We start from the raw sequence: 24,593 nt of genomic DNA, 5'->3' as shown, positions 1-24,593 counted from the left end.
AGAAAAGCTACAATATTCTGAGTGTACAGCAAGCAGGTTTGAGGGTTTTTTTCCACTGTGAGCCTACCCAAAGGATGTAGATTTTTGTTTTTGCTCTCTAAGCAAGCGAAGATTGTCTCTGAAGTGCTGAATCAAAGCCCATCATTTAGAAAATGAACTTATGTTGAGGGCTGCAGGCTCGGGCACCCTCTTGGCTAATTCCAGTTTAGTTACCCCCAGTGCCAGGTAGCCATCCATGTTTTATTTATGGATTGAATTTGTGGCATCTCCTACCAGATGTTTAATGATTTTCTGCATATCAAATTATCCATTTAAAGGAAGAGGGAACCAGATTTTGGGCATTGGTGGAGCTAATCTGACTTCTAAACTGCAGGTTGCACCAGCTGAGTTTTAGGGAAGAGTGGAAAAGCAAAAGAACTGATGGCCCAATTATTTCTTTTAATGGTTGAGCCACCTCTATTCTGAATTAACTACTTCATTGAATTTCAATTAGATGACTTGAATGGTGACTGTTGGGATAAATATCCTTGAAGGAAAGCAATAAAGAACAGTAATCAGTGACAGGAAGTTCACTTTTTCATGACAGCAGATGAAATCCAACAACTTCACTCTCTCCTGGTACTCCTCTTGGTTTAATGTGAGATAGACAAGCGTATTCTTTAGTGCCACATTTTTGGTGTCTGATTTAGAGTTCTGAAGAAGTTAGTGTTCTGTTGATTGATTATTTATGAATAAACTTTGAATTGTGATGTTCATGAAAGCTTTTTTGGGGCTTTTTTTCTGTCAGTAGTCAAAATGTGGTATGCCTAAGTCTTGCTCCATTCTGTGGGTATAAATGAAAAGCTTTATCAACATAAACTGATTTAAGCTTAGTAGCAAGTGTGACTCCAGAACTTCATAGCAACAGAATTCACAACTGGTGCATCCTGATATAATGTAATTGAAGTTGATGCTCTTGTACCTGTTTGTGCCACAGTACATTTCTTTTTACAGCTGCCTTTCCATGAAGACAGGCCCCAACTGTTGGTGGGCAATGCTGTGCCAGGCTGCGTCAGCTGCAGCCCATCAGATCCTTTCAGCAGTGCTGCACAGTGATGCACTGTGGCTCTCCAGAGGCTCAGCAGGCAGAGCTGGCAGTGCCTGGGGCTGCAGCTTTTGGGGATGGCAGGGTGGAGACTCCCCTACACCATCCAGTGAAGCCAGTTGTGTGGCTGTGTTCTTCCTGCTCCTCCGACTTCCTACGGGAGGCACAAAGATGTTGGGAAGGGGGGTGTGTTACTGGCTTTGGTTTAGTGTGTCACTGAGGTGAGGTTGGAGCTGAGGGCCCAATACTAAGAATGCCGGTTCTTTGACTGGGATCTGCTGCTATCAAGTGATTGTCCTTCCAAATGGCCTCTTCTTGTATGTGCATTTTCACTGCCTTCATTTGTGAAACCTCTGTGCACCTGCCTTCTAACTCTTGCTTTGCAGTGCTTCTGAGAAGGTATCCCTGGAGGACATTGCTTCTTTTCATTTCTTTACTGAATTTGTTTTCCACTCCTGTTGTGTTCCCTGTATTCTTTAGAGAATGGGATTATCCCATTCTTACATTTTTAGGTAGATGGGTTAAAAGGCTTAAACTTTTTCACAAGTTCATTTCTTCCTGCTGTGCGCTAGATACACAAATAATATGTTTGGAATTGTGAACTGTAAAGAAATATTTTTGACCATATTTAAGTAGGATTTAGGTAGCTCTATGAGATAATGCTCCAGTATTTTCCCTTGTCTTATCAAGGACTTAACCGTCACCTTCACTGCTTATTTTTGGAAGGAGAAGTAAAATAAGAGCGTGTATGTAAAAGCTGGTGAACATTTCAATCTCATTCAGTATTTTAAATAAACTAATTGTTTATTGTTATTTCAATTCTAAGTTCTCTGTTGTAATTTCTGTTGGTTTTGGAGACCATTTTGCATCCCAAGGTATTTATTATCCATTTTGAGAGCAAAGATACAAAGATATCAGGGCAAGACATTTTGTAGATTGGTTTCTCCTGCTCAGTATTTTTTAACAGCATCCCCTAAAATAGAAATGCAAAACTATGTGCCCTACTTTCCCCTCACTAAAATAGATGCCTTTTGTTAATTTTAGATACAGCAGAGCAGGATATGTAATTAATGATATCAAAGAATCCATATGATATTCAACAGGGTCCTAACATCAAGGACAAAAGATGTCTGACAACAGCTGTCCCTAATGATTTGGTTTGTAAAATGTTTTCTTTTATTTCAGGAAGTTGGATGCTTTCATCTATGATGCAGCAGTGCTGAATTACAAGGCTGGAAGAGATGAAGGATGCAAACTTGTCACAATAGGGAGCGGGTACATCTTTGCCACTACTGGCTATGGAATAGCTCTCCAGAAAGGATCACCTTGGAAGAGACAAATTGATCTTGCCCTTCTTCAATTTGTGGGAGATGGTAGGGACCGAGCTTTTTTGCTTTCTTTTCTTCCTCTATGTATGCACAGTTCGTTCAGTTTTAGTAGCCAGGAGCCTGTTAGTGCTGTTCTCTTCAAGTCTTTAAAATAGAGAAAGGTAAAACAAATGAGTAAAATTACTTCTTGATGCTGAGACAGGAGTTCTCTTCCAGTCAATTCTAACTCACCTCACTGCCAAGGGCATCAGCATCTATTTTCAGAAAGTGTTTTCATATACATCACAAAATAAAGCTGGCCTCAGTGTTAGAGACCATTTATGCATTTATTTATTTACTTTATTTTTGTCTCTGAGCAATTCCTTGGTAGATGAGTTATCTTTCAGCATGACTGTTTTGCTATTAAAAAGTGTTTAGCTCAGTTCTGAACTGATGTGAGTGATCCCTAATCTAGGATGGATTCATTTAAACTTCTGGTAAAAGAATGCTTATGAAATTGAATTTGGGTGACTTGTTTCATTGTACTTCAAACAAATATTTTTCATTCTAACACAAAATAGAAGAACTCTAGGTCCTCTTGGCACTTTCGCCCTGCAGGAGGAAACTTGCTGCACATCTTTGATATAGTTGAAAACAGCAATGATGACTCATTCTCCACACAGGGTTTGAACTCCTTTTTGATTGTAGAAAGCTTCGTGTTTCACATGCACAAGCAAATAGAAATATGCTAATTAAAAGTTTTCTGTGGTGTGACTGACTAAATCCTCTATCAGATTGGAATATGGTGTGTATTACATAATCTTTGTTTTAGGTTTTTTTACGTAGATGTGTGTGTTGACATTTCTTTATCAGTGAAAGGGAGAGCTTTATCAGAAAATAAATATGAGCTTAATGTCACCAGTAACAAGCTATTGAGGGTAAGAATGGTGAATTTCAGTATGATAGGAATGGCACAGAGCAGGACTTAGCATAGAAGCCTCCTGTTCCATAAAAGCCAGAACATTCATTTTCATGGAGCAGACAATGAGTGTGTTAGTCTTCCAGCACATGGATTTTACTCCTATTATAGTACTAAACAACTGGAAGAGGTGTAATCATCATGACTGATGCATTTTGTCTGGTGTATATATGGAAATAATAGTGTCATCATATCCATCTATTGGATTTAGAGAGGGTTATGGAAGAAACCTCACTTACTTGGGTGAAGGAATGAATAGATGACCTGCAGTGGCTGCATTTCAAATGTTCACATATTCTTTTGTCAAAAAGTTGCAACTAACTGGGTAAAAAATTGGCTTTATATTTCTATTTGGGAATAGAATATTATTTTCTGTTTGTGTAATACTATTAAGAATTATTAGGTGCTATAATTCTGAGCCATTTTTAGATGGGGAATTTGGATCAGAGAAGTTGAATTATTGGTCCCATACTAAAGAAGAAAAAGCTTCTGTAGCCCAAAGGAGGATCTGAGTTGTCTTTGTCCGTGTGGGCTAACCCCTCTAGATGTTGCCAGGGCATCACTTGGGTTTTCATTCCTTTCACTTTGCATGTCCTTCATGCTTACTCTTTCATCATTTTTGATACTTCTCATTCAACACAAAAAATTAAATCACAGAGAAAGTAAATAAATGAAATAGTAGGGAAAGCACTTGAAGCTATTTAAGAAAAAGCTCATCAAAATACTGAAGGTGCTGCATTTTTATGCTTCACCTCATCTCTGAATATCAGGGACAAAACCAAGTGGGTGGAAGGAAGGTGTGAAAAATCTTACCCTGTGTTTACACTTTGACCTGTGGACTTACACAGCATACAAATGCTTATATCTTCAACCCATTTTTAGTAGCTGAAAATAATACAAATGGATTGTCTACAAAACGTAGTATTAAAACTTACAGAACAGCAATAGATATAGCAGACACCCAGGTGAATGAAACCTTATTATGAAGTGTCTCCTCCCTCACTCATCTTGCCCAGATGATAAGCAAACATTTTAAATGCACAAACCATGGGAATTGTGAATACATTTATGGCATTTTTTCAGTTCCATTGGAAGTTACTCTGAACAACCCATGAATGCTAAAACATTACTTTTCTCTTGTAAAGGATCCGTAAACTTGTTCAGAAAATGGTGTGGGCATTAGTAAAGAGTTTTGTAATTGGACATATATGATGTGTAGAAATTGCTGTAGGTATGTTTCCTTTAGTCCCAGAACTGTTTGATACCTTGTCTCACTTTATTGTGTCACAGGTCTAGATGATCATTTTCGGGAAAAAAAAAACCCAACTACCATTGCATTTCCCCCAAATGTGAGAAAAAAAAAAAAGAAAAAAAATCAACAGAAAAGCCCTAATAATGAAATTTCTTCTACTGAGTTACAAAGTACATTGCAGGTGAACTGGAACTAAACACCAAGAAATTAAATGTAAAGAGTAATTGCCCAGAACTAGCATGACCTGATTTTGTAATCCATGTCTAACTTCAGTAGTTCAATGGATAATCTTTTTAGCTGTGAACTTACATAACTCTGTTTTGGTGAACTAGAAGGGATGAACCCAGAGTTCAGACCAACATCACTTTGCTATATCACTAAAAATCTCTTTGAAGTTCTCTAGACTAAAAGCAAGTATGGTTGGGGGAAAGTTTCATCTTAAGATGGTACTCCTGGGAAAGCCTCAGTGGAGCCTGAATGAGGTTGTTTAAGTAAATAGGCAAACACAAATGAAGGCAGAAATCTTCTTTCACATGTATAGCTTCTGCAGGATATATTATTCCCAAAGACTAAGCCTGTAAAACAGCAGAGCCCCAAGTAGGATTGAATTATTTTCCAGTACATGTAATAGGGCATTCATCAGAGTCTGGAATAATTTCAATGAATGATTGTAAACCTAATGAGTTTCATAACTATAAGAAAAAAACATTCTAATGATTTCAACAAACACAATTTCTTTATGTGAATATTATGTTAATAAGAGAAATAATCTTTTTGGATTATACTATATACTTGGATAGCACCAAGTAATTTATTTAAAAGTATATCTGATTGCACATACAAAAAGCCATGATCTCATCTCTATTTCACATTTACCCAGTACTGAAATGGCCTTTTGAAATGTATTTTAGAGCTTCCAATTTCCTCTGCATATGTCTTTGGTTTTTCTCATTCGATTTTTCCTTGCTGCTTCTATATCATTCTCCTATCTAAGCCAGTTCACTTACACATTGAAATGAATTTTTTGTGCAGTGGATAGGAACTTCTTCCCTCTTCCTTGCAGATGTAAAACATCGAACTGAAGAATTAATTGCTTGTTCATGCAGGGGAATCTTTTCATACTTCTCAAAGCATGATGCTGTTTCTGCATTAAAGCCAATGACTTTGAACCCTCTTTTTAATCTTGTTGGCACTGGAAAAAAAATTAAATAAATACAGAGGGATGTAGGCTTGCCTAAGGGATAATGTCAAGCTTTTACTGGGTGGTTTATATATGTTTCTGTGTGTATAGTGTTCCCATCCTGAGGATAATTCTGCTGGGTGGACCAATTACACCAACAATGATCAATCCCACAGTGAGAGCAGCTCTGAAGTCTCAGTGTAAGGAAGCAGGCCACAAGATGCCAAATTTGTTATTCTAACAAAGAAGGAAAGAGACAGAGGAAAGAAGGATGGGAATGAGTTGCTGAGGAGTTTAAAGGATACCTACTAATTGTCTCAGAAGTACAGTTGTGCTCAGAAGGTTTCATCCCTTATTCAACTTGCATGTGAACATGCAAGTTCACATACATAGCCCCGCTCATGGGAAGTTGAGATGAGTATACATTTGTTAGTATAAGGTTAATTGCTTTGGAACACTGAATCTCTTTAACAGAAAGAGTTGAGAGTTGCTTTTTCTTGTATAACGGATATGAGTGAAGTGCATTGCTAGTGAATTTCTGGTTTTGTTCATCTTACAGTCTGTACAGCACATCTCATTATCTGCAAAAGCTTTGAGCTGATGATTAGCATCTGCAGCTTGGTTTAAGGTAGTTGATCATTGGGATGATTCTCTAAAGCCCAGTGGAGGTTGTGCTGCTTTTTTTGTCTTGCTGTGGTCACAAGATGAAACTTCCATTGTTTTTTAACAGAGAAGTAATAATATTTCTACTGAGGCACAGACAACAATTTCTCAATCTTCTGTTGAGAAATAGAAGCACCCAGGAGTTCAGAAGCAACTAAAATGATACGGCTGCTAAGAAACAGCACCATCATTTTGTTTGGATCTTCCGCCCACGGCCACAGGAATGTGTCAGAACAGAAATGCCGTGCGCTGAGGAATCGCATGATCCGCGCTTTGATTTCTTTTCTGAACCTCTGTAGGAGCAGCTGGGCAGGCTGACGTCCCCAGCCCCAGCGTGTTACCTTGCAGCTGTCACTGTGTGTGCACACAGCTCTGCCAGCACAGTGGGGTGAAGGCTCAGGCCCAGCCTGTGGGGTTCAGCAGGTCTGTACACATCGTTTGGGAAGGCAGCCGCGTTCCTCCAGCCTCCCATAGCAGGAATTTTAGGCCAGCTGTCTGCAAGCCCAGGTGTTGCTGATACTTCTGTGGCTTGGGCTGCACGTGCCATTTAAAGAGTGGTACTTCCCAAATATATCCTGCAAAATCATTTGGGAGGCATTGTTTCTGAAACCCATAGCATCATGTCTTTGGGATTTGGTGTAGAACCACTGGTGCGAGAAAATGAGGAGAATTTAGCTTTCTCTTTCTCTCTTTTTCTTTCAGTCTTTCTCCCATCTCTCTTTTTTCTTCTTCTTTTTTTTAAAATTTTAATTGTGAGAAGATGAGATTATTGAACTACAAATTACAAAGCAACTTTGGAATTAAGAGCGTAAGAGGGGTTCAGAGTGTGCATGGATGGGATGGAGAGAAAGACAGCAAGGAGCCTTTAGCTAGGAGGGATGCAGCAGAACAGAGCAATAAAACACTCGGCAGCAGAAATGGTTGGATACAGGGAACAGAAAGTCCTTGGTAATTTTGGGAAGGAGTGGAGTATACCAGCTGACTGGCCAGGCTACACATCTACTTGTCTGAGGTATTTGTAATGTATTGCACTACCTGCAGATTAAGAGCTCAGTTCAAAAGACAGTGTGGGAAGAGATCTCCAGGAAAAGAGGGCAGATGGTGTAGCTGTATTAAGACCTTAACCCTTAAAGCTGCAAACTTTAAAGCAATTAGAGACTCAGAGACATAAAGAAGAAAACTGGTTCTGGTTTGAGTTTCCACAGAGTCTGTTATCCCTTCCTAATAACTTTCAGTTCTGGTTAATCTTTATGTGCTTTTAAGACAGCTTAGTACACTAAGAATTGTTTTCCTGGGTGAATAATTGCTTCCCACTCCTTAGGGGTAATAGGTAACTGTGGAAATGAGATTTGCCCCCTTACATCTGGAAGGGGAAAGCTCTTTGCTATTTTTTTCATATTTCAGCATAAGCCTTCCAAATCGCTGTCTAGATTATAAGGAAGTGTAGCAGTGTGACTCACACGGGCTGTTAAAGCCCAAGAAGGAAATACGTATGTGATTATAAGGACATATTTTCAGTGTGTGCTGCTCAGGCAGAATACACCCACAATCACAGTGATTTTCTGTTTATATATTTAGTGTCCTCCTTAAGCAGTGGGTGGAACAAATGTGACTGAAGAGTGTGAGTGTATAAGTGGAGGGCGTTTGTGTAGCTGAACAAGAGTTAGAGGGATTGTAATACTGAAAGTCGTGCTTAGCAGTTCTGTTAATTCATCCTTAACTAATGGGGACATGCAGAGTGAAGTCATTAGCTCACAGTAAGTTTATTGCTGTCAGTCATCTGTGTTCCTCTTGCTATTTTCACAGGGGGAAATAACTCAGAAAATAAGAGAGATTGTTTTGGGGGATCCAGGCTGAATTCGATAAGTTGCTATGCTTTTATATAATCTCTTCTCTGAAACATTCTGTATGGATCATATAACTGGGTCAGATTGGAACTGATGAGCTTATTGAACCAAATGCACATCAATCCATTTGGCGCTGACCCCGCTATTCAGGGAACACCCTTTTATTTTAGGGTCCCCAAGTGGTGGGGTGCTACCCTCCTCCTCTGTCACTTAGGGGGACTGCTCGCCAGGGCAAGCATGGAACAGTCTGTCCCTAAATTTGAAAACTACCTTTTGTCCAGCCCGAATAAGCAGATGATTCTATTAGTGCCACCAGAGTCTTTTGAAGATGATGCCCTCCATCTGACTGGTGTGAGTGTGTATATTTAACCCTCCTGTTCATCAGCTTTACTCGGTATGTGCCAGTTTGCTGTGCTGACTGCTCAGGCTGAAGCTCAGGTTGGCGCTTTGCACAGGAGCCACCGCCCCTGACGCTGTCACCAGCAGCCAGCTCCTTTGGCACCTTCTGCTCTGACACATGCGCTGTGATCTCCTGCTGGTGACTTGCTCCTGGCCTTATGCAAGTCCCAAGGAAGTGCTGACACCAGAGCTCTGCTGTACTTAACCTGCACAACAACGAGGGTGTTGGGCTGCAGCTCTGCTTTCCCCACTGGGACAGGGCATCTTCTCCTTGTTTGGCCCAGGCACGCTCCTGCAGGATGTGCAGACTGCACGTAGCGGGGATGGTTGCAATGCCTGAAACAGCACAATATACAGGAGAACTCATTTTTCCAGACAACTCTCATTGATGAGAGTTGCAAGGCAATGTTTTTTGGAGTCAGGGGTGGGTGACTACCCATGCAGCTGCAGTGCTGGTACAGCTGCTGAAGGGCCTGGCAGTTTAGTGCAGGTGGACCTGGCACAGGGGGTCCCAGTGCTCAGGTGGTTGCAGGAGCCTGTGTGCCACGGAAACAATAGGAATCTGGGGAGACTAGTAACCCCTCCTAAAATAATCCCAGAGAACTGACACATCTCAAGAGGCAGTGACACAGGCTGCAAAAAAGCAGTGTGTCTGTGAGCTGGGCACCACGGAGAGGTGGTACAGCCTGCAAAGCCTGCTAAGGCCCTGATGAGGAAACGCATGTAATTTATCCTATAGACTGTATCGTTTCTGTGTCTGGATAATGAAATTTTTATTGTGACAAAATTGTTCAGGGGACACAGTGGATAGTTTATCAGTCCTTCCCAGGATGATAACGTGTGAAAGAGGCTAGAGGAGTTTATACTAAAATGTAGAAAGAAAGGCTCTTGTGGGATATTCAGGCCAAAGGGCCAACTGGCACGTTTCTGTGCAAATAGCAGCCAGAGCAGAGAGCTCCATAGCCACAGGAACAAACCCAGGAGGAGCACAAAGGGATCAGAGCACTGTTTGTGCTGTAACCTAAACCCATTGTAAATAGTGTTGAATTACAAGTGAGAGAGCTGGAATGTTGCAATTCATTGGAGTGTATTTTGAATGAATACTGCAGAGACTCAACGCTGCTTGAACTATGGATTTTTAAAGCACTTGCTTATGCTCATTCTTACACTATAAATGAAGCAGATCTTTTATGATACAGTGCTATAGAATTTTTTTAAAATCTCTTAATGTAGGAATCATGTAGTCATTTGTGAGTTTTTCAAGTTAAATAGATTGTGGATGTGTTAAACAGAAAACAAACACTGTATTTTTTTTTTTTTGTCAAATACATTGCGACTCTTCATTTTCTGGTTTTGTGCCAGTGTCATGATGTTCTTTCTTGCTGAGATCTGCAACTGTCCACTTACATGTTAATCTAGTCCACACATGAATGAAGGTAGGAAATTATTGTGGCATTACATTCCTTTAGTAAGTGCCTGAAAAGAAAACAAAAAGCCTTAAAATAAGTCTGATTAATATTTATGAGTAACTTGAGACCCCCCTATTAGATGCAGACTTGAACTCCATTAACACTCAGTTCAGTGAGGCCTGGCATTTATGTATATTGAGGTTGCTGACTTAGATTTCCAAGGTCTGTTTTATGTAATATTTGGAGCTCCCACTTGCTAATTAATATTATGCACACTCAGAGATGACTGAACTCTCCAGTGCCTGGTAATCACAAATTGCTGGCCTTTCAATTGCCAAGTGTGATATATTGCCATAGGTGTCATCACCCTACACATTTCAGCTTACAAGTCAGACCACCAAAAAGGATTTGAAAGACAACATTCCTCCAGACTGACTTAGTTCTTTTAAATTAATTTATTTTCTGAACCAAATTTAACTAGCCTCAAAGTTCAATGTTTTGAATTCAAACTCCAGGCCAAATTTGGAAGTGGCAGATTTTAATAAGGAATGAATTGACACCACAGATAAAAAAGTTTTTCATGCCTGAGAATTTTGTAATAAAAATGTTATGGCTTCTGTGAATATCTGGTTTAAAGTGTAATGGGCAGGAAAAGCAATAAGAAGATTGGACATTTTTGCAGTTTTATAGGGTCAGCTATGCTGAAGTGTTATTATATTTAAATTATTGACTGCTTTGTCTGTGTTTCTGTGTGTACACATACACATATAAATATATATGCACATGTATAAAGATATATACTGGAAATGGCAACTGCTTTATATGGAGAATATGGAGAATTATCAGCCTAATATGTCCATTCCCAGATAAGATCACTCCATAAATATGGCAATCCAATGATTCACAGTGCTTTGCTGTCTATAAAAATGTGGATTCCTTTTGGGCATTAATTAACAGTGATTGCTGTCATTGTCAGATATTATGGAAGGGATATTGCAACAGCAGGATCTGCAAGGCTCTGGGATGCTTTGTTCTTCTTTACTTGCTAGGGCACTGTCATTTATCTTGACTCAAAACAAGCTTAGTTCATTTCTGTTGGGATGTTTTTGGAAAGGTTGCTGGATTATCAATAGTTACTTTAGATGTACATGCCAAAGGGAAAGGAACACAGAGGAAACAGTAATAAAAAAGAGGTTTAAATTCCTTTGTGAATTTTGTTATGAATACTGAAAGGGCACAGCAGTCAAATCAAATTGATGCCTGACAGTCATGGGACGTGTGAATTTTCCTGTGGGAAGTAATGAGATCTGATTGGCAGAGCTTCAGCTACTAGTGCAGAGACCAGAAATATTGGTCTCTCTTTGGACTTGGGTTCTTTTCTATAGCCTCTGTGAGTTTTATTCATAGACCTTGGGGAAGACTTGAAAGAGAGACGAGGGAAACAGTCCACTGAGGTTTAACAGAACAAAAGAAATCCAAATGTTCTAAGATATGGAAATGCAATAATGAACCCCAATTATCTGTGTGTGCAATATCTATACTGTTACAATTAATAATTTATTGTCCCAATGTCCTGGATTAGAAGATTTTTAAAGATTCACTAGGACTGACTTTCTTCTTTGGGATGCTCTTAGGTATTTTGAAGATTGAGCACTGTAATTTGGGAGAAGACACATTGCCTTTTGCAGATGCAGAGGTTCAATTCATGCTTCAAGCACAAAATTAAACTGGGAATTAGCTAGAGACTGAATAATCCCTCTTACAAATTTGTGAAATGCCTTTGCTAAAGTGCATCAGAACTTGTCCTTTCTACTTCAGTTTTTCATTCACATTCTCTGAGAAGCAATTTCTCCATCACAGTCTTGTGTTCCATTTCTAGTTGGAACTCACATCCAAATTATCTGTGGGCTGCAGCTTTCCTGGTGCCCTGGCACTCTATCCTGCAAAATGCTTTTGCACAGCAGGTCATTGATCTTCTAGTCTAGCTTGAAGGTAGCTGAAATGTCAATATAGCTTCTAGCCATTTTTTTCTGTTCTTTTTTCCAGTGATGTATGAATTATAATACTGAAAATATATTCCCTAATCACTGGCTAAGGATTAGGGATTTGTACCATTCTTCCTCCAGACTGAAGCCATATCTGAAATTGGAAAACACACCAAGACAGCTATACTGTCCTTTTTGGCCCTCTGCATTGCCTGCTGTATTTTCCAGAAACAATTAAGTTTATGACATTAAAAATTATAATATGATTACTCAGCTGACTGTATCCTGAGAGAGTAAAAAGGCCTGTATGCCCATGCAGTGCTTCACTAAGAACAACACTAAATATTTTAGAATTAATAAATTATGCAAAATAATAAAAAGAATTTTGGCAGAAACAGTGGCAGTTTTTTGCCCACCTCTGTCCATGCTGGCGGTAGCAACCACTGCTAGGTGACGGTGTCCTTTATCTGAGGCCAGATCTCATCAGTGAAACATGGATTCAAAGTTAAGAATACACAAGAGAGTGAGAGAGGGAGCAGATTTGCTTCATTAGCTTTAAGTAAATGAAGTGTTTTAATGACAGTGAGGATGTGGCACAGCCAGAACTAGGAATGCTCCATTTCAGGCATGGGATGAGGTCGTTTGTGTTTCTGCTGCTGCCCAGGAGGCAGGAATGGCAGCAGCAAAAGGGAATAGATACCAGAGATGAGTGCAGAGACCAGATGGGTTAGAAGACGTTCAGCCACAACATTGCAACTTATTTGAAAAGAAGAAATAAGGTTATCACAGATCAGATGGGAAAGAACAAACTTCTTATGGCACATTCTAAAAGAATGGAAAGAATTTGTGAAGTTTATCTTGTGATGTTAAAGGGAAGGGCCAAAGGGAGGGGTCAGAGTGGATCAGAGAGGAACAAGTGTAGGGCAGGGGAGGAGAGGGGGCATGAAACGGTCTGGTGATCGCTACAGCCTGTCCCAGCTCTTTACTAAACTCATTCCACTCTCTGTAACAAGTGCTAATAGTTACAGCAAGCAGAAGAAAGTTCTATCTAAACCACAGATCCTGCTTTCTAGAGCATCCAGCTTCCCACGTAATTTATGAAATCTGAGGACATCTGAAACTAGGGTGCTGTGAGTTGAAATCTGCTATATTTGCAACTCCTGGCTAGATAAGTCTGCAGTGCTCCACGAATGAAGCATTAAATGGTGCTGTATTTTTAAACTGGCAAAGAATTTTGAATACTGTGAGCAGTGATTTTTTTGCATTTTAACTGGTTTGACTCCTTGCTCTCCCTAGGGGAAATGGAAGAGTTAGAAACCCTGTGGCTGACTGGTATTTGTCACAACGAGAAGAATGAAGTCATGAGCAGCCAACTGGACATCGACAACATGGCAGGAGTGTTTTATATGCTTGCAGCAGCCATGGCACTCAGCTTAATAACCTTTGTCTGGGAGCACTTGTTTTACTGGAAACTTAGATTCTGCTTCACTGGAGTCTGCTCGGATAGGCCGGGATTGCTGTTCTCAATCAGCAGGGTCAGTACTACTTTCCTTTTTTCCCCTTTAGGCAGCAGGCAGAATAAACACTGCCTCCCTAAAACATTATCCTTCCTTTTATTCCCACTTGGACATTTAAAATACATGGTAGAGCATCAGTGTGATGCTCTGGGGTAGTCAATGGGCTTAGGATGCACTTGCACTCCTTGGGAAGTCTTTATCCATTGGACTATTTAGGGTATGAATTATCGAATGCCAGGATAATCAGGAATCAAATGCTGAAAACAAATACATTAAGGGGCAATTTCAGTGAAGAAATCGTAGAGCTCAGATGCAGGAAATGTATTAATTTCCACATAAAAAATAAAAAAACCCCAAAAACCTAATTTGATAGGAGACATTAGCCCTCAGCTTTGTGCATTTCTTAAGCAAGAGAATTGTAAGTTATAAAAATACAGTGGAGTATTTTTATAAGCTTTTCTTGATAGCAAACTTGAATAAACTCTATGAGAAAAGGTCAAACACAAGTATCATTTATGTGATATTGGTGATATATGTCTTGTATTGGTTAGGCACTAAGGCAAGTTTTAATGTTAACTTTACCAGACCCAAAGGGGATTTACATATCCAAGAAACTGATACTTGTAACAAAAAAGGGAAAAGTGGGCTTATTCTTATATTTTTGACAAATTGGTTGGGTTTTTTCTTTATATATTTTTAAAACAGATAGAACTTTCATTAGGTAAGTGATTTCTCTGGATTTTTTATATAGCCTAGGAGAATTGAAAATGATGCTAAAATGGCTAATTGCTTTAAAGAGTGCTGCAATTACCCTGTTGAGTAGATTGGACCATTTTGGAACTGCATTAAAAATAGTCTGCACTACTCTGTTGGGGATTGTCTGGGAACCATATGCACCTTAACCTCCACATTTTATATTTGAACTTTGTATTTCTGGCCTTTTTTTTATATGAAATTCTCCTAAGCAATGCAGGAGAAAGAGTACTTATGTCAAAGGTAAATGTCTGAGAATTGCTAGTTCACAGGGTTGGAAATGTCAACTGGGCTCACAGGAGTGACCGAAGAGGTTGGAGTGAGAAAATGGGCTTCAGCCTTTTGCTCAAAATTAACTCACATTCAACTTCAGAAAGAGCTGGGTTTTTTCCATATGTACTGGGATAGGGATCAGAAAAGCTAAAATATGATGACTAGAAGCCTTTTCATTTCAGTACAAGTGAAGAGTACCTTAACCTCCAATAAAATAGTCCCACTACAGGCTTGTTTAGAGGGGAAACTTAATCGCTGGTTTAAAATAAGGGAGTATATATTACTGAAGGTTAGTTTCATTTTGTGCTGAGATTAGAGAACCCTTTGGGGTACCTTCTAATCTTGTATTCTGGAATAAACTAAACTGGGGAGGCCAAGACAGACCAATGGTTTGTGAAACGCTGGCAATTTTTCTCCTTTGTAATTTCAACAGATGTAGTAGAAAATGTTCCTCCATTTCAGTGCAAGGAAATTATAAAAAGATAGAGATGTACTTTTAATCTTTCCAGTAATTGGATAAAAATGTTTAATTGTTCTTTATTGCTAGTAAAAGTAAAATGGAATTTTTAAAAAGTTATAGCTAGTAATTTAATTTGTTTTACATTACTCATATTGCAGGGTATTTACAGTTGCATTCATGGAGTACACATTGAGGAGAAAAAGAAGTCTCCTGACTTTTCTTTGACCAATTCACAAACCAACATGTTAAAACTGCTGCGAACAGCGAAAAATATGACGAATATCAATCCTTCAAGAATTGACTCCCCCAAAAGAACAGCTGATTTTATTCAGAGGGGTTCTTTGATTATGGACATGGTCATGGATAAGGGAAACTTGATATTTGCTGATAACAGATCCTTTCAGACAAAGGACAACTTTTTTGGTGACAACATAAGTGAACTGCAGACACTTCCTGGCAATCGACACAAGGACAATCTGAACAACTATGTTTTCCAAGGGCAGCATCCTCTCACACTGAATGAATCCAATCCAAATACAGTAGAGGTTGCAGTAACAACAGAAGCAAAAGTGAACTCCAGACCCAGGCAGCTTTGGAGGAAATCTGTTGAATCTTTACGTCAAGAATCTGTACGTCAGGGCCAAGGTCCCCAGAGAGAAAACGGGTCAGAGGAAAACAGGCAGCTTTCATTGAAAAGCCAAAGATACCTTCCTGAAGAGATTGTCCATTCAGATGTATCAGAGACATCAAGCAGAGCTACTTGCCACATGGAAGCTGAAACCAACAACAAGCACCACAAAACCAAGGACAATTTTAAAAAAAGGACAGTAGCATCAAAATACCCAAAAGACTGTAGTGAAGTGGAACTGACATATCTGAAAACCAAACAGGGCTCTCCACGGGATAAAATCTACACGATTGATGCTGACAAGGAGCCAGGATTCCGCTTGGACACACCTCAGTACATCGAAAACATTGTCCTTCCAGAAACTGTAGAGTTTCCTGATGTTTACCAAGATCCCAGTGACACCTTCAGGAAAGCCGAACAAGCTAACAGGACTCCATCACATAACGAAGACAGTCTTCCAAATAATGACCAGTATAAACTTTATCCAAAGCACTACACTCTCAAAGAAAAAAATACTTCCCTAGGTGACATGAACGATAGGTACAGGCAGAATTCCACCCACTGCAGGAGCTGTCTCTCCAACATGCCCACTTATGCAGGACACTACACGACCAGATCTCCCTATAAATGCGATGCATGCTTGCGGATGGGGAACCTCTATGATATTGAGGAAGATCAGATGCTGCAGGATACAACGAACTTATCACTTCCTGAAGAAATATATGAGCGTACTTGGTCACAAAGTAGTGCTCTGCAATATCATAGAAAGAATAAACTGAGGATTAGCAGGCAACACTCTTTTGATAATATCGCTGATAAGTCCAGGGAAATTGATATTGGAAGACCTTCTCGTAGTATAAGCTTGAAAGAAAGAGAGAAATTTCTTCAAAGTAGTCCATATGCAAGCATGTTTAGTGTTCCCTCAAGCAAACTGTTGAGCAACAAGGCCTCACTTTTAACTCATGCTCTGGAGGACAGTAAGCGGAGCAAGTCCCTGTATGCTGTTCACTCGGATGATAACCCCTTCCTGCACTCCTATCGTGATGACCAGCATTTATCTCTTAGGCGAAGTCCAGCTGATCTTTATAAACATTCATTGCCAACAAGAGGAAGAAATGATAATTATTTCAGGTCGTCCATACAGTCTACAGCATCATACTCTTCCAGGGATGGTCGGATCCATAATGACATGTACATTTCAGAGCATGTTTTGCCTTACGTTGCAAATAGGAATAGCTTGTACTCAACTCCAAGGGTTTTAAATTCCTGTAGCAATACACGTGTGTATAAGAAAAGGCCTAGCATTGAATCAGATGTTTAAATTTTCCATGAACACTTATCTATAGGGAAAGAATAGTTGCCACCATCTTAGAGGGAGAATTTTTCCTTTAACAGTATCCTGCTCTGGTAAATGATCCATAAACCTCTCCCTTTCCCAATGTACTTTTGTACATGAATAGGTAAACTGGTATGCTCTGAACTATCCTTTTAAAACATGTCTTGTTGAAAAGGATAAAAAATAGCCATTTATGTATGCTTTATATATAAATGGCAAGTTGTACTGAAATAGCCCCAATATATGTTGGCAACTATGCTGTTTTGTACCTAATTATTTTACTATTTGGGTTATTCTAACTTATGTTGCTAAGTATCATTCAATGTACTTTTGTCCTTAGAAATGTTTAATGATTTTCTAGTACTGGATAAGCAATATGGTATTCATGTAGTATGACACAGACAACAAGAAATAGGGATGCATTTGCACAGATTCAAAAGTAAGACTCTGAAAGAGAACAGAAAGCTAAGACTTCCAAAAACATATTTTAGCTTCATAATAATTTTCAAAGCCAAATAATAATTTAAAAAAACCCCAAACCCCAGGACCTTAATAAGTAAAATACAATGTGTTAGCACAAAATTAGTATGTTCCTTCTAGAGTGACAGACAGTAGATGGGAAGGCAGTAACCCCAAACATGTGAACTGCTGTGTACCAAAAGGAAGCCCCAAGGATATTGGTTAATGTTTATGTACAAATGCTTTTCTTATATTGCACATGCACTTACCATTACAAAATAAGTTAATTAAAAAGTTTGCAGTAATCTTGTCAGAAATTTCACAGCTGCCTAATCCAGAGTATATATTTTTAGATATCACTATATGGCACTTACTATGGAGCTGTGGACTTTATTAGTAACCTTGAGGCCTAATGTGTACGTAAGTTTGCATTTGCCCCTTACTGGTGATTACTCAGGGCTGTATAGTATTTCTTTTATTCTTTCACTTCCCAAACCAAATCCCAACCCACTGTAGTTCTTTGTTCATAGTGTATTAGTGACAACTAATTAATTGTATATTAATAGTATTAAAGCTGTTAATACAGTATCAAACACCGACAGCCATAAGTTCAGTGTGATCAGTGAGGAGCGTGGTACCATTTATTTGCATACACAGAGAAGGATTAACACCTTTAGAAGGACTTCTTCCTTCCACAATATTGTGCATATTTGTTGAACATCAGACCATTTTTCTAACCTCTCAAATCAAGTCTGTTATATAAACTGAATATATGCACACATAACTAAGAAACAGTATCTTTATTATCACTTACTGGTATACAAAGGTATTCACATAGCAGGGATGCATTGTTATATGACTTTTCCTTCTATAAATGTCAATCAGATTATTTCACAAATACAATGTCTGCTACACACCCCTCCTTACCCTCACCTGAAGAAAAAAACCCACTAGGTTTTAACCATAAGGGTTCGTGAAAGGGAAGAGAGGAAGCCTTTCAGGAGAAGAGTGTACAGCTTTTCAACTAAAGAAGTAAATATAATTGCTAATACATTTAACTACTGAAAGTGTTCCGGAGGTGGTGCTCTCCCATTTTCCTGCTACTCTGAGAACTGCTTTAGGATTTTTGTGTAGAGGAAATTTAGATTATTCAAGCATTATTTCCTCCATTTCACTGAAGAAAAGTGAGCAGGGAAACCATTACCACTGTGAATTGGAAAATGTGAATATTACCCTAACTTTTCTCTAAACTGAAACTCTTCTCAGCAGAATCGTGCCTGTCAGCTGTAATTGAAGCATCTGCATGCCAGAGGTGCAGTATGCAAGGTGTTTAATTTAGAACAGCATACTGCAGAGTTGCAAACGGGAGATAATATAAATGATGTGTAGGGATAGTCAAAATAAAGCTTCTTGAATTTTGTTTACAGCTTTTTTTTTATTAAACAGATTTAAACTGACTTTGGCTATCGAAGTCCAGAATGAGTTCTTGGTATTTGCAAATGTATTTGTATCTTCACCGTGATGGTGAAGGATGACATTTTTTAAGGAATGAAATGTAATGAGATTTGGGCTTCCAAGGCTCTTTCCAGTTTCCAAAAACCTCAGTATACTTTATTATAAGTATGATCAGAAAGCATATCTATGGGTATCGCTATGCAGTTCAGGTAAAAATTTGTTTTGGGTATTCTTTATTCAACATTTGGTCATAATTATTGGCCCTGATTCACATGGCAAGCTTTCTGGTTCCTCACTGGAGGGAGTTTTTATAAACAGAAGTTCCTTACCTCCCCTTAGAGAGATGCAGATTTCTTAGGAATAGTTGTGTGAGCTAAGCAGGGTTAGGATGTCTGTGGGATGAACACTACTTGTCATGAACCCAAACCTTTTCCCAAAGACACAAGTATGCTTTGCTCTTAAGTCTACAGGAAGGCAAATGCACTGAAGGTGTAATGTTGTAATGAGTGTAATAAAAAATATTTCAGGCACATTTTAGTATCCAATCCAAGTCATAGTATATTAACTAAAATCTGAAGTGTTTTGAACTATCTGGTGTGTTTCAGCAGATATGATTTGCTGATGTCATGCCAAATCCTGCCATGGAAGTTGCTGAGCATTTTACCAAGTAAATCATAAAACTCAGTGGTGGCTCTTGTCTTTCACATCATCATAAAGCTCTCAAAGTATTTGTTGATCGCTCCAAGTCTTTTGTATCATCATCTCTATCTAACCAGACACATAATTCAGTATATATACAAGTACTGTACGTGAAGTTGTGGGAAAGAAAAATCCCCATTTACATTTTCTCTCTTGAGATTCAGTTGTAAACATCCTCAACCCAGGTGGATTGATCTTTCTGTGAAATGTACAAGCAAATTAGCTACAGTGAAATTGTGAAATTGCAGTGATATTGCAGTGTTTGCTTTTTCTGATTTGAGCAGATTTCTGGTGACTGTAGAGATTTAGTATTATTATCTGCAATATTCAATACAACCACCTGCCCTAAACCAAAATAAAGAGGCAGAGGGAAGACTTGATAATGTTGCACAGCAGTTGATCACATGGAAATATAAGATGCTTCCATAAAGGAGGAAAAAACCCCACCAGATACTTAAAGTAGAGGGAGTAAGAGTCTGCATGCATTTGTTGTTTTGATCTTGGCATAAATCCAAGTCAATAAAGGGGAAGGAGAGCTGAGGCAGGGCTGTAGGCAGTAGCTGGTTGCAGATGTGCTCCTGTAAAGAAGAAGCAGCTGAGAAGTTGAAGAAAAATCTTCAACAGAGCCACAAGCCACAGCTTGTGAGGCTCAGCCATAGAGCGCATGGAATTCTGAATTTTGCCTGAGCTTTGTTGATATATTTGCACTGACTTTCAATTAAACTGAGATCAAGACTTTCTGTATTTCCCTCTCTCTCACTCTAGCTGCTGCTATACTTGAAGAGGAGAAAAGAATCTTCCTGCATAAGTGGCCATCCTTTCTGTACCTTTCTGGATGGTGCTGGTGACTTGTTACATTTTCCTGATTACAGCTCTAGCAGTTTGTTGGTCATTCCTATCACCAAGATTTCCTGTGACTCCAGCTGGAACTGAATCAGGCTGTAAATGATATGGGCCATTCTTGGTAGCATGTCCTGTAGTGTTACACTGCTCCTGGACGACACCTTTTATGGAGGCAGGATATTGAATTGCTGAGGAATGCAGTAGGTACATGGAGGTAAAAACAGCTACATAGACATACCTGCCTCTTGCTTTTTTTTCTCTTTTAAAGATATTGTAGAGTTTCTTCATGTTTTTGTCTTTCCCTTTTCACCACAGTAAATTTTCCTTTTTTTCTCTCAAATAGATTTTGTGTTCTGCTTGTGTTTCTTAGAACAGTGTAGCCACCCACTAATTTAAAAGCATGGAAATAAGATATTTTAATATATAAGATAAAATTAAGGAAAATTAAGAGATCTTGCATTTCTGGAAAATTTAATTTAATGTATTTGCAGCTTTTGCTCAGAATTCATTACTCTGCTATCTAAGAAGCTTGGTTAGGAGAAAGAGTGCTATGGACAAACAAAAATGAAATCACCGCCAGGTCACCGTGTTTTGGCAGCATCTCATAAATACATGTCTCTTTATGGTCTTTCAGGAACACTTAAGAGGTGAAATAAGGCTCACAAGGGAAATAAGATGTGTTTTATTTTTCCTGATGAAAGCAAATTTTTTATACAGTTTTAAAGGAAGCAAAAGCTAGAGCTGTGTGTGTAGCTTTGGGTTTCTGGGCTGGAAGGCTAAGCTCTTTTGTTACCAGTGGGGAGAGAGAGACAGAAAGCAAGAGAAAGCAAGAGAAAGCAAGAGAAAGCAAGCTCCCTCTGGATGGAAGTGCAGTGGACTGAGGGGTTGGGAGCAGTTATGTGGGGGATGTGTCAGGAAAGATACTACCTCTCTCTGTTGACTTTTTAGAAAGTATAGGCTCCTAACTCAGATATCTCAGTTAGGTGGGCTTAGAAAAGCAGTGGTCTTTTTACCCCCAGCCTCCAAAATCTGCCAGGTAAATCTTCAAGTGAGTACCAGTTTCAGCCTTGGAGGTGTTATAGGTTCCTGTGCTCATGCAAATAGGTTTTTTTGTGGGGTTTGCAGTACCCCCTGCGTAGTTGGGATAATAATTTGCTTTATATCATGTGACTACCCAGCATGGGAGAAAAGTGTCCGAATCTATTCCTTGTGGAATAACTTGCTGTTTTCATATTTATGCAGTGTAGCATATGCACCTTAGAGATGGGGAAGATTTTGACACTGTTCCCTCCCTTGCTGGGTTTATCAATGTAGAACAGGAATTGTGTCTCGAATCGAAGGGTCTGAGAATCTGCCTGGATTTAGGAAGAATTCAAGAGGTGAATTTTTCTTGTTATTTTACATTGCATTTAAGATGTTGATATATAAAACCTAGTGAAAACAGAACTTCTATGAAAAAAATCTCTCCTAGTTAATATAAAAGAATAACTATCCTGTGGCTTGGCTAGATTGTGTCAAGTGTTAATCATCACATCGTGTGCTTCTTTCAAGATGAATGTCATACATTCCCTTGCTAAACTTTCCCAGCTCTGGTCCTATCTTAATTCAAAAGTCATTTTAAAACAGATACCTTTCCTGTGTAGGGCAGTCTGGTTTGCAACAAAAAACAGTTTTCCAGGTTTGCAGTGATAGACTTAAATTATTTTCTTAGCAATGATTTTTTTCTTTTTTGTTAATCTAAACTTCCTTCCTACTGAGAGCTGAGCCTTCCAAACTTAGCAGTGCTGAAGGAACTTCTGAAAGAACATAAAGGCCTTTCAAAGTGTGGCTTATGATACGAGCCATTTCCCTGCTCAAATTCACCTGTACTGTCTTATTTAAATGTCTTAGCAACATGTCAGCGTTTAAGGGAGCTCAGTTTAATCACAGCTGTGTATTTCTTTGTGATATGGATATAAGTACACACAGGGACATGGTGTGATAGAGGAAAGGCTCAATGTGCTCTGGCTGGAGTCACCTGGGAAGCTGTGGTTAAATGGGAGTAGCCTCACGATTGTCCTGTCTCTTACATCTTTCTGATCATGCAGAGTCTCTGTCTGATGTGCTCATGCTGTACATGGTGCAAAACTCCTGTCGAGTCCCTCAGCTGTCGCTGTGGAGCCGCTCCCATGCTCACCCCCATTCCCATGTCACAGCAGTGTCTGTCAGAGGGGAGGTGGCTGCTTGTGCTCTCTTGTGTCTTTGCCCGACTCAAGGGGAGCTGCAATCCTGCCCTGCTTCTCCCTGCTCTGCTGGGGAGGGTTACTGCACTCTCTGTAAATAAGCTCTTCATTTATTTCCCTCACTCAAGCTTTAACTTTTTTTCCCCCCTGCTTCTCTCGACCTGTGTACAGAGTATGTGCTCTGAAAATATGTGCTCTTCCAAAGTCCTGCAACTTTGGAAGCCAGGAATACAGGTGTGCATCACCCTGCAATGCAGTGAAGATGCACTTGGTTCTCCTCGTGGGATCGTGAGCTTTTTTGTTCCATACTGCAGAATGTATCTGCCATGATTGAAACTGGTTTTTTTTTAAAATTTCTGCCATTCTAACAGCTGTAAGAATCCACTGCTGATTTTGTGATGATTTTGTCATATCTATAATTTAAGAACCAGAAATAATATAAGTAAAAATAAGTTACCTCACTGTTTACCAGGTTTTTGTTGTTTTGCGCTTAAATGACAATTTTTACTCCTTTTGCTTAATTCTTTACCTGTATTGAAAACAAGGCTAAATTAGTAGAGAATATAGCCATGCTGTAACATTGTCATGCAATACCTTTATTAATAGATAACCACACTAAATATAGTATTACATATTTAAAAGAGAGATGGTTTCGACTCTCCAACTCTTAAAAAGTAGTGGTGATAAGCAGTTATACTCCTAGATGTTTTGTCCTTTCCCTTTTGTATTAGTATTTGTTTTCACTAATATATTTCAAAAATTATATTTCTGTGCACGTTAGAAAACTGTGAAAATAAATACCAATAAATATTGTGATACTTATTCAGTGCACTGTAAAGTTCCAAGTGAGATGATACTTTGCTTGGGAATTGATGAAAGTTTCCTCACTTTTCAGAAATGGTACTAAGCTTTAATGTGGGAAAATGGTAATATTTACAGTGACATGAAATTTTAATGGAGAATGTCTTGTTTTGCACTTCTGGTACTATTAGAAGGAATGATATGTTTTTCTCAGCAAATGCATTATGAGATTACATTTTAAAATTTGTTCTATGCATTGCAGTACATAAGAATAACCGCTTTGAAGAGATTTGTGTTACATCATTACTACAGCATTCTTTTGTCTGATAATTTTTTTTCCTGAGCTCGTTTAATAATGGTGTTTAATGGCAAAAATCTTTTGGGAATGTATTTTGGCTTCTGTCTCACATTGCAAACCCTGAACTTGGACTCGTAGTGATGCAGTGGAAGGCCCTGATGAGGCTGCTCTGCCTTTCCGTGCTCCTGGGGACAGGGACCTTCCTTGTTCCCAGCTGGGACAAGATTAGAGGAGTCCAGAACACTTTTGGAGGATGTGCTGTGCAACAATAGAAGTGTAAATGATCTTCAAAAGTGAAAATAAAAAGAAATTGGAGGTTCACAGTTAGCCACACTAGTGGGGGGGGGTCTGTGACAGGGGTCTGCAGTTTCTGGAGGAGATGATAATTTTTAACTAAAGTAATTTGAATTCTTCTTAAGTTTCTGAAAGTAACTGAAAAAGCGGGAGTTTTCTTTTTCTTTTAAAGCCAAAGTCTTTACGTTTTCATACGAGGTTTCACAGGAAAATGGGCCAAAGAATACAATTAAATATGCAAATGGTTAATCTTATGGAAAAGGGTATCCTGTTATCTTGATATGCACAAGCATATTAATGGTAATAGGAAGAATGTGTGTAATTTTCCTGTATATTGCTATGTAGGTTGCACTATTTTGAATGACACAAGCCTGATATTTTAATTACCAAATACCATAAGATGCTGTTTATTAATAGTTTAAACTTGTTAACCTAAATATATATACAGTA

General features: G+C 38.9%; 1 protein-coding gene across 4 annotated transcripts in view; it reads left to right on the top strand.

Annotated features, from left to right (window-relative positions):
* GRIN2A (glutamate ionotropic receptor NMDA type subunit 2A) overlaps nt 1-17,316 on the top strand; it is a 184,348-nt gene extending 167,032 nt beyond the window's left edge. For all 4 annotated transcript variants that reach the window (XM_069029955.1, XM_069029954.1, XM_069029953.1 and 1 more), the window contains 3 exons: nt 2,270-2,457; nt 13,402-13,640; nt 15,267-17,316. In XM_069029955.1, coding sequence (XP_068886056.1) covers nt 2,270-2,457; nt 13,402-13,640; nt 15,267-17,057 — 2,218 coding nt within the window. In that variant the 3' untranslated portion in view covers nt 17,058-17,316. The remainder of the gene's footprint in view (nt 1-2,269; nt 2,458-13,401; nt 13,641-15,266) is intronic.
* The last annotated feature ends 7,277 nt before the right edge of the window (nt 17,317-24,593 follow it).

This window comes from Aphelocoma coerulescens, chromosome 14 (assembly GCF_041296385.1).
Source record: "Aphelocoma coerulescens isolate FSJ_1873_10779 chromosome 14, UR_Acoe_1.0, whole genome shotgun sequence".
Classification (NCBI taxonomy): Eukaryota; Metazoa; Chordata; class Aves; order Passeriformes; family Corvidae; genus Aphelocoma; species Aphelocoma coerulescens.
The sequence above is the reverse complement of the archived record's forward strand: the minus strand, read 5'-3'. Positions and strand labels throughout refer to the sequence as shown.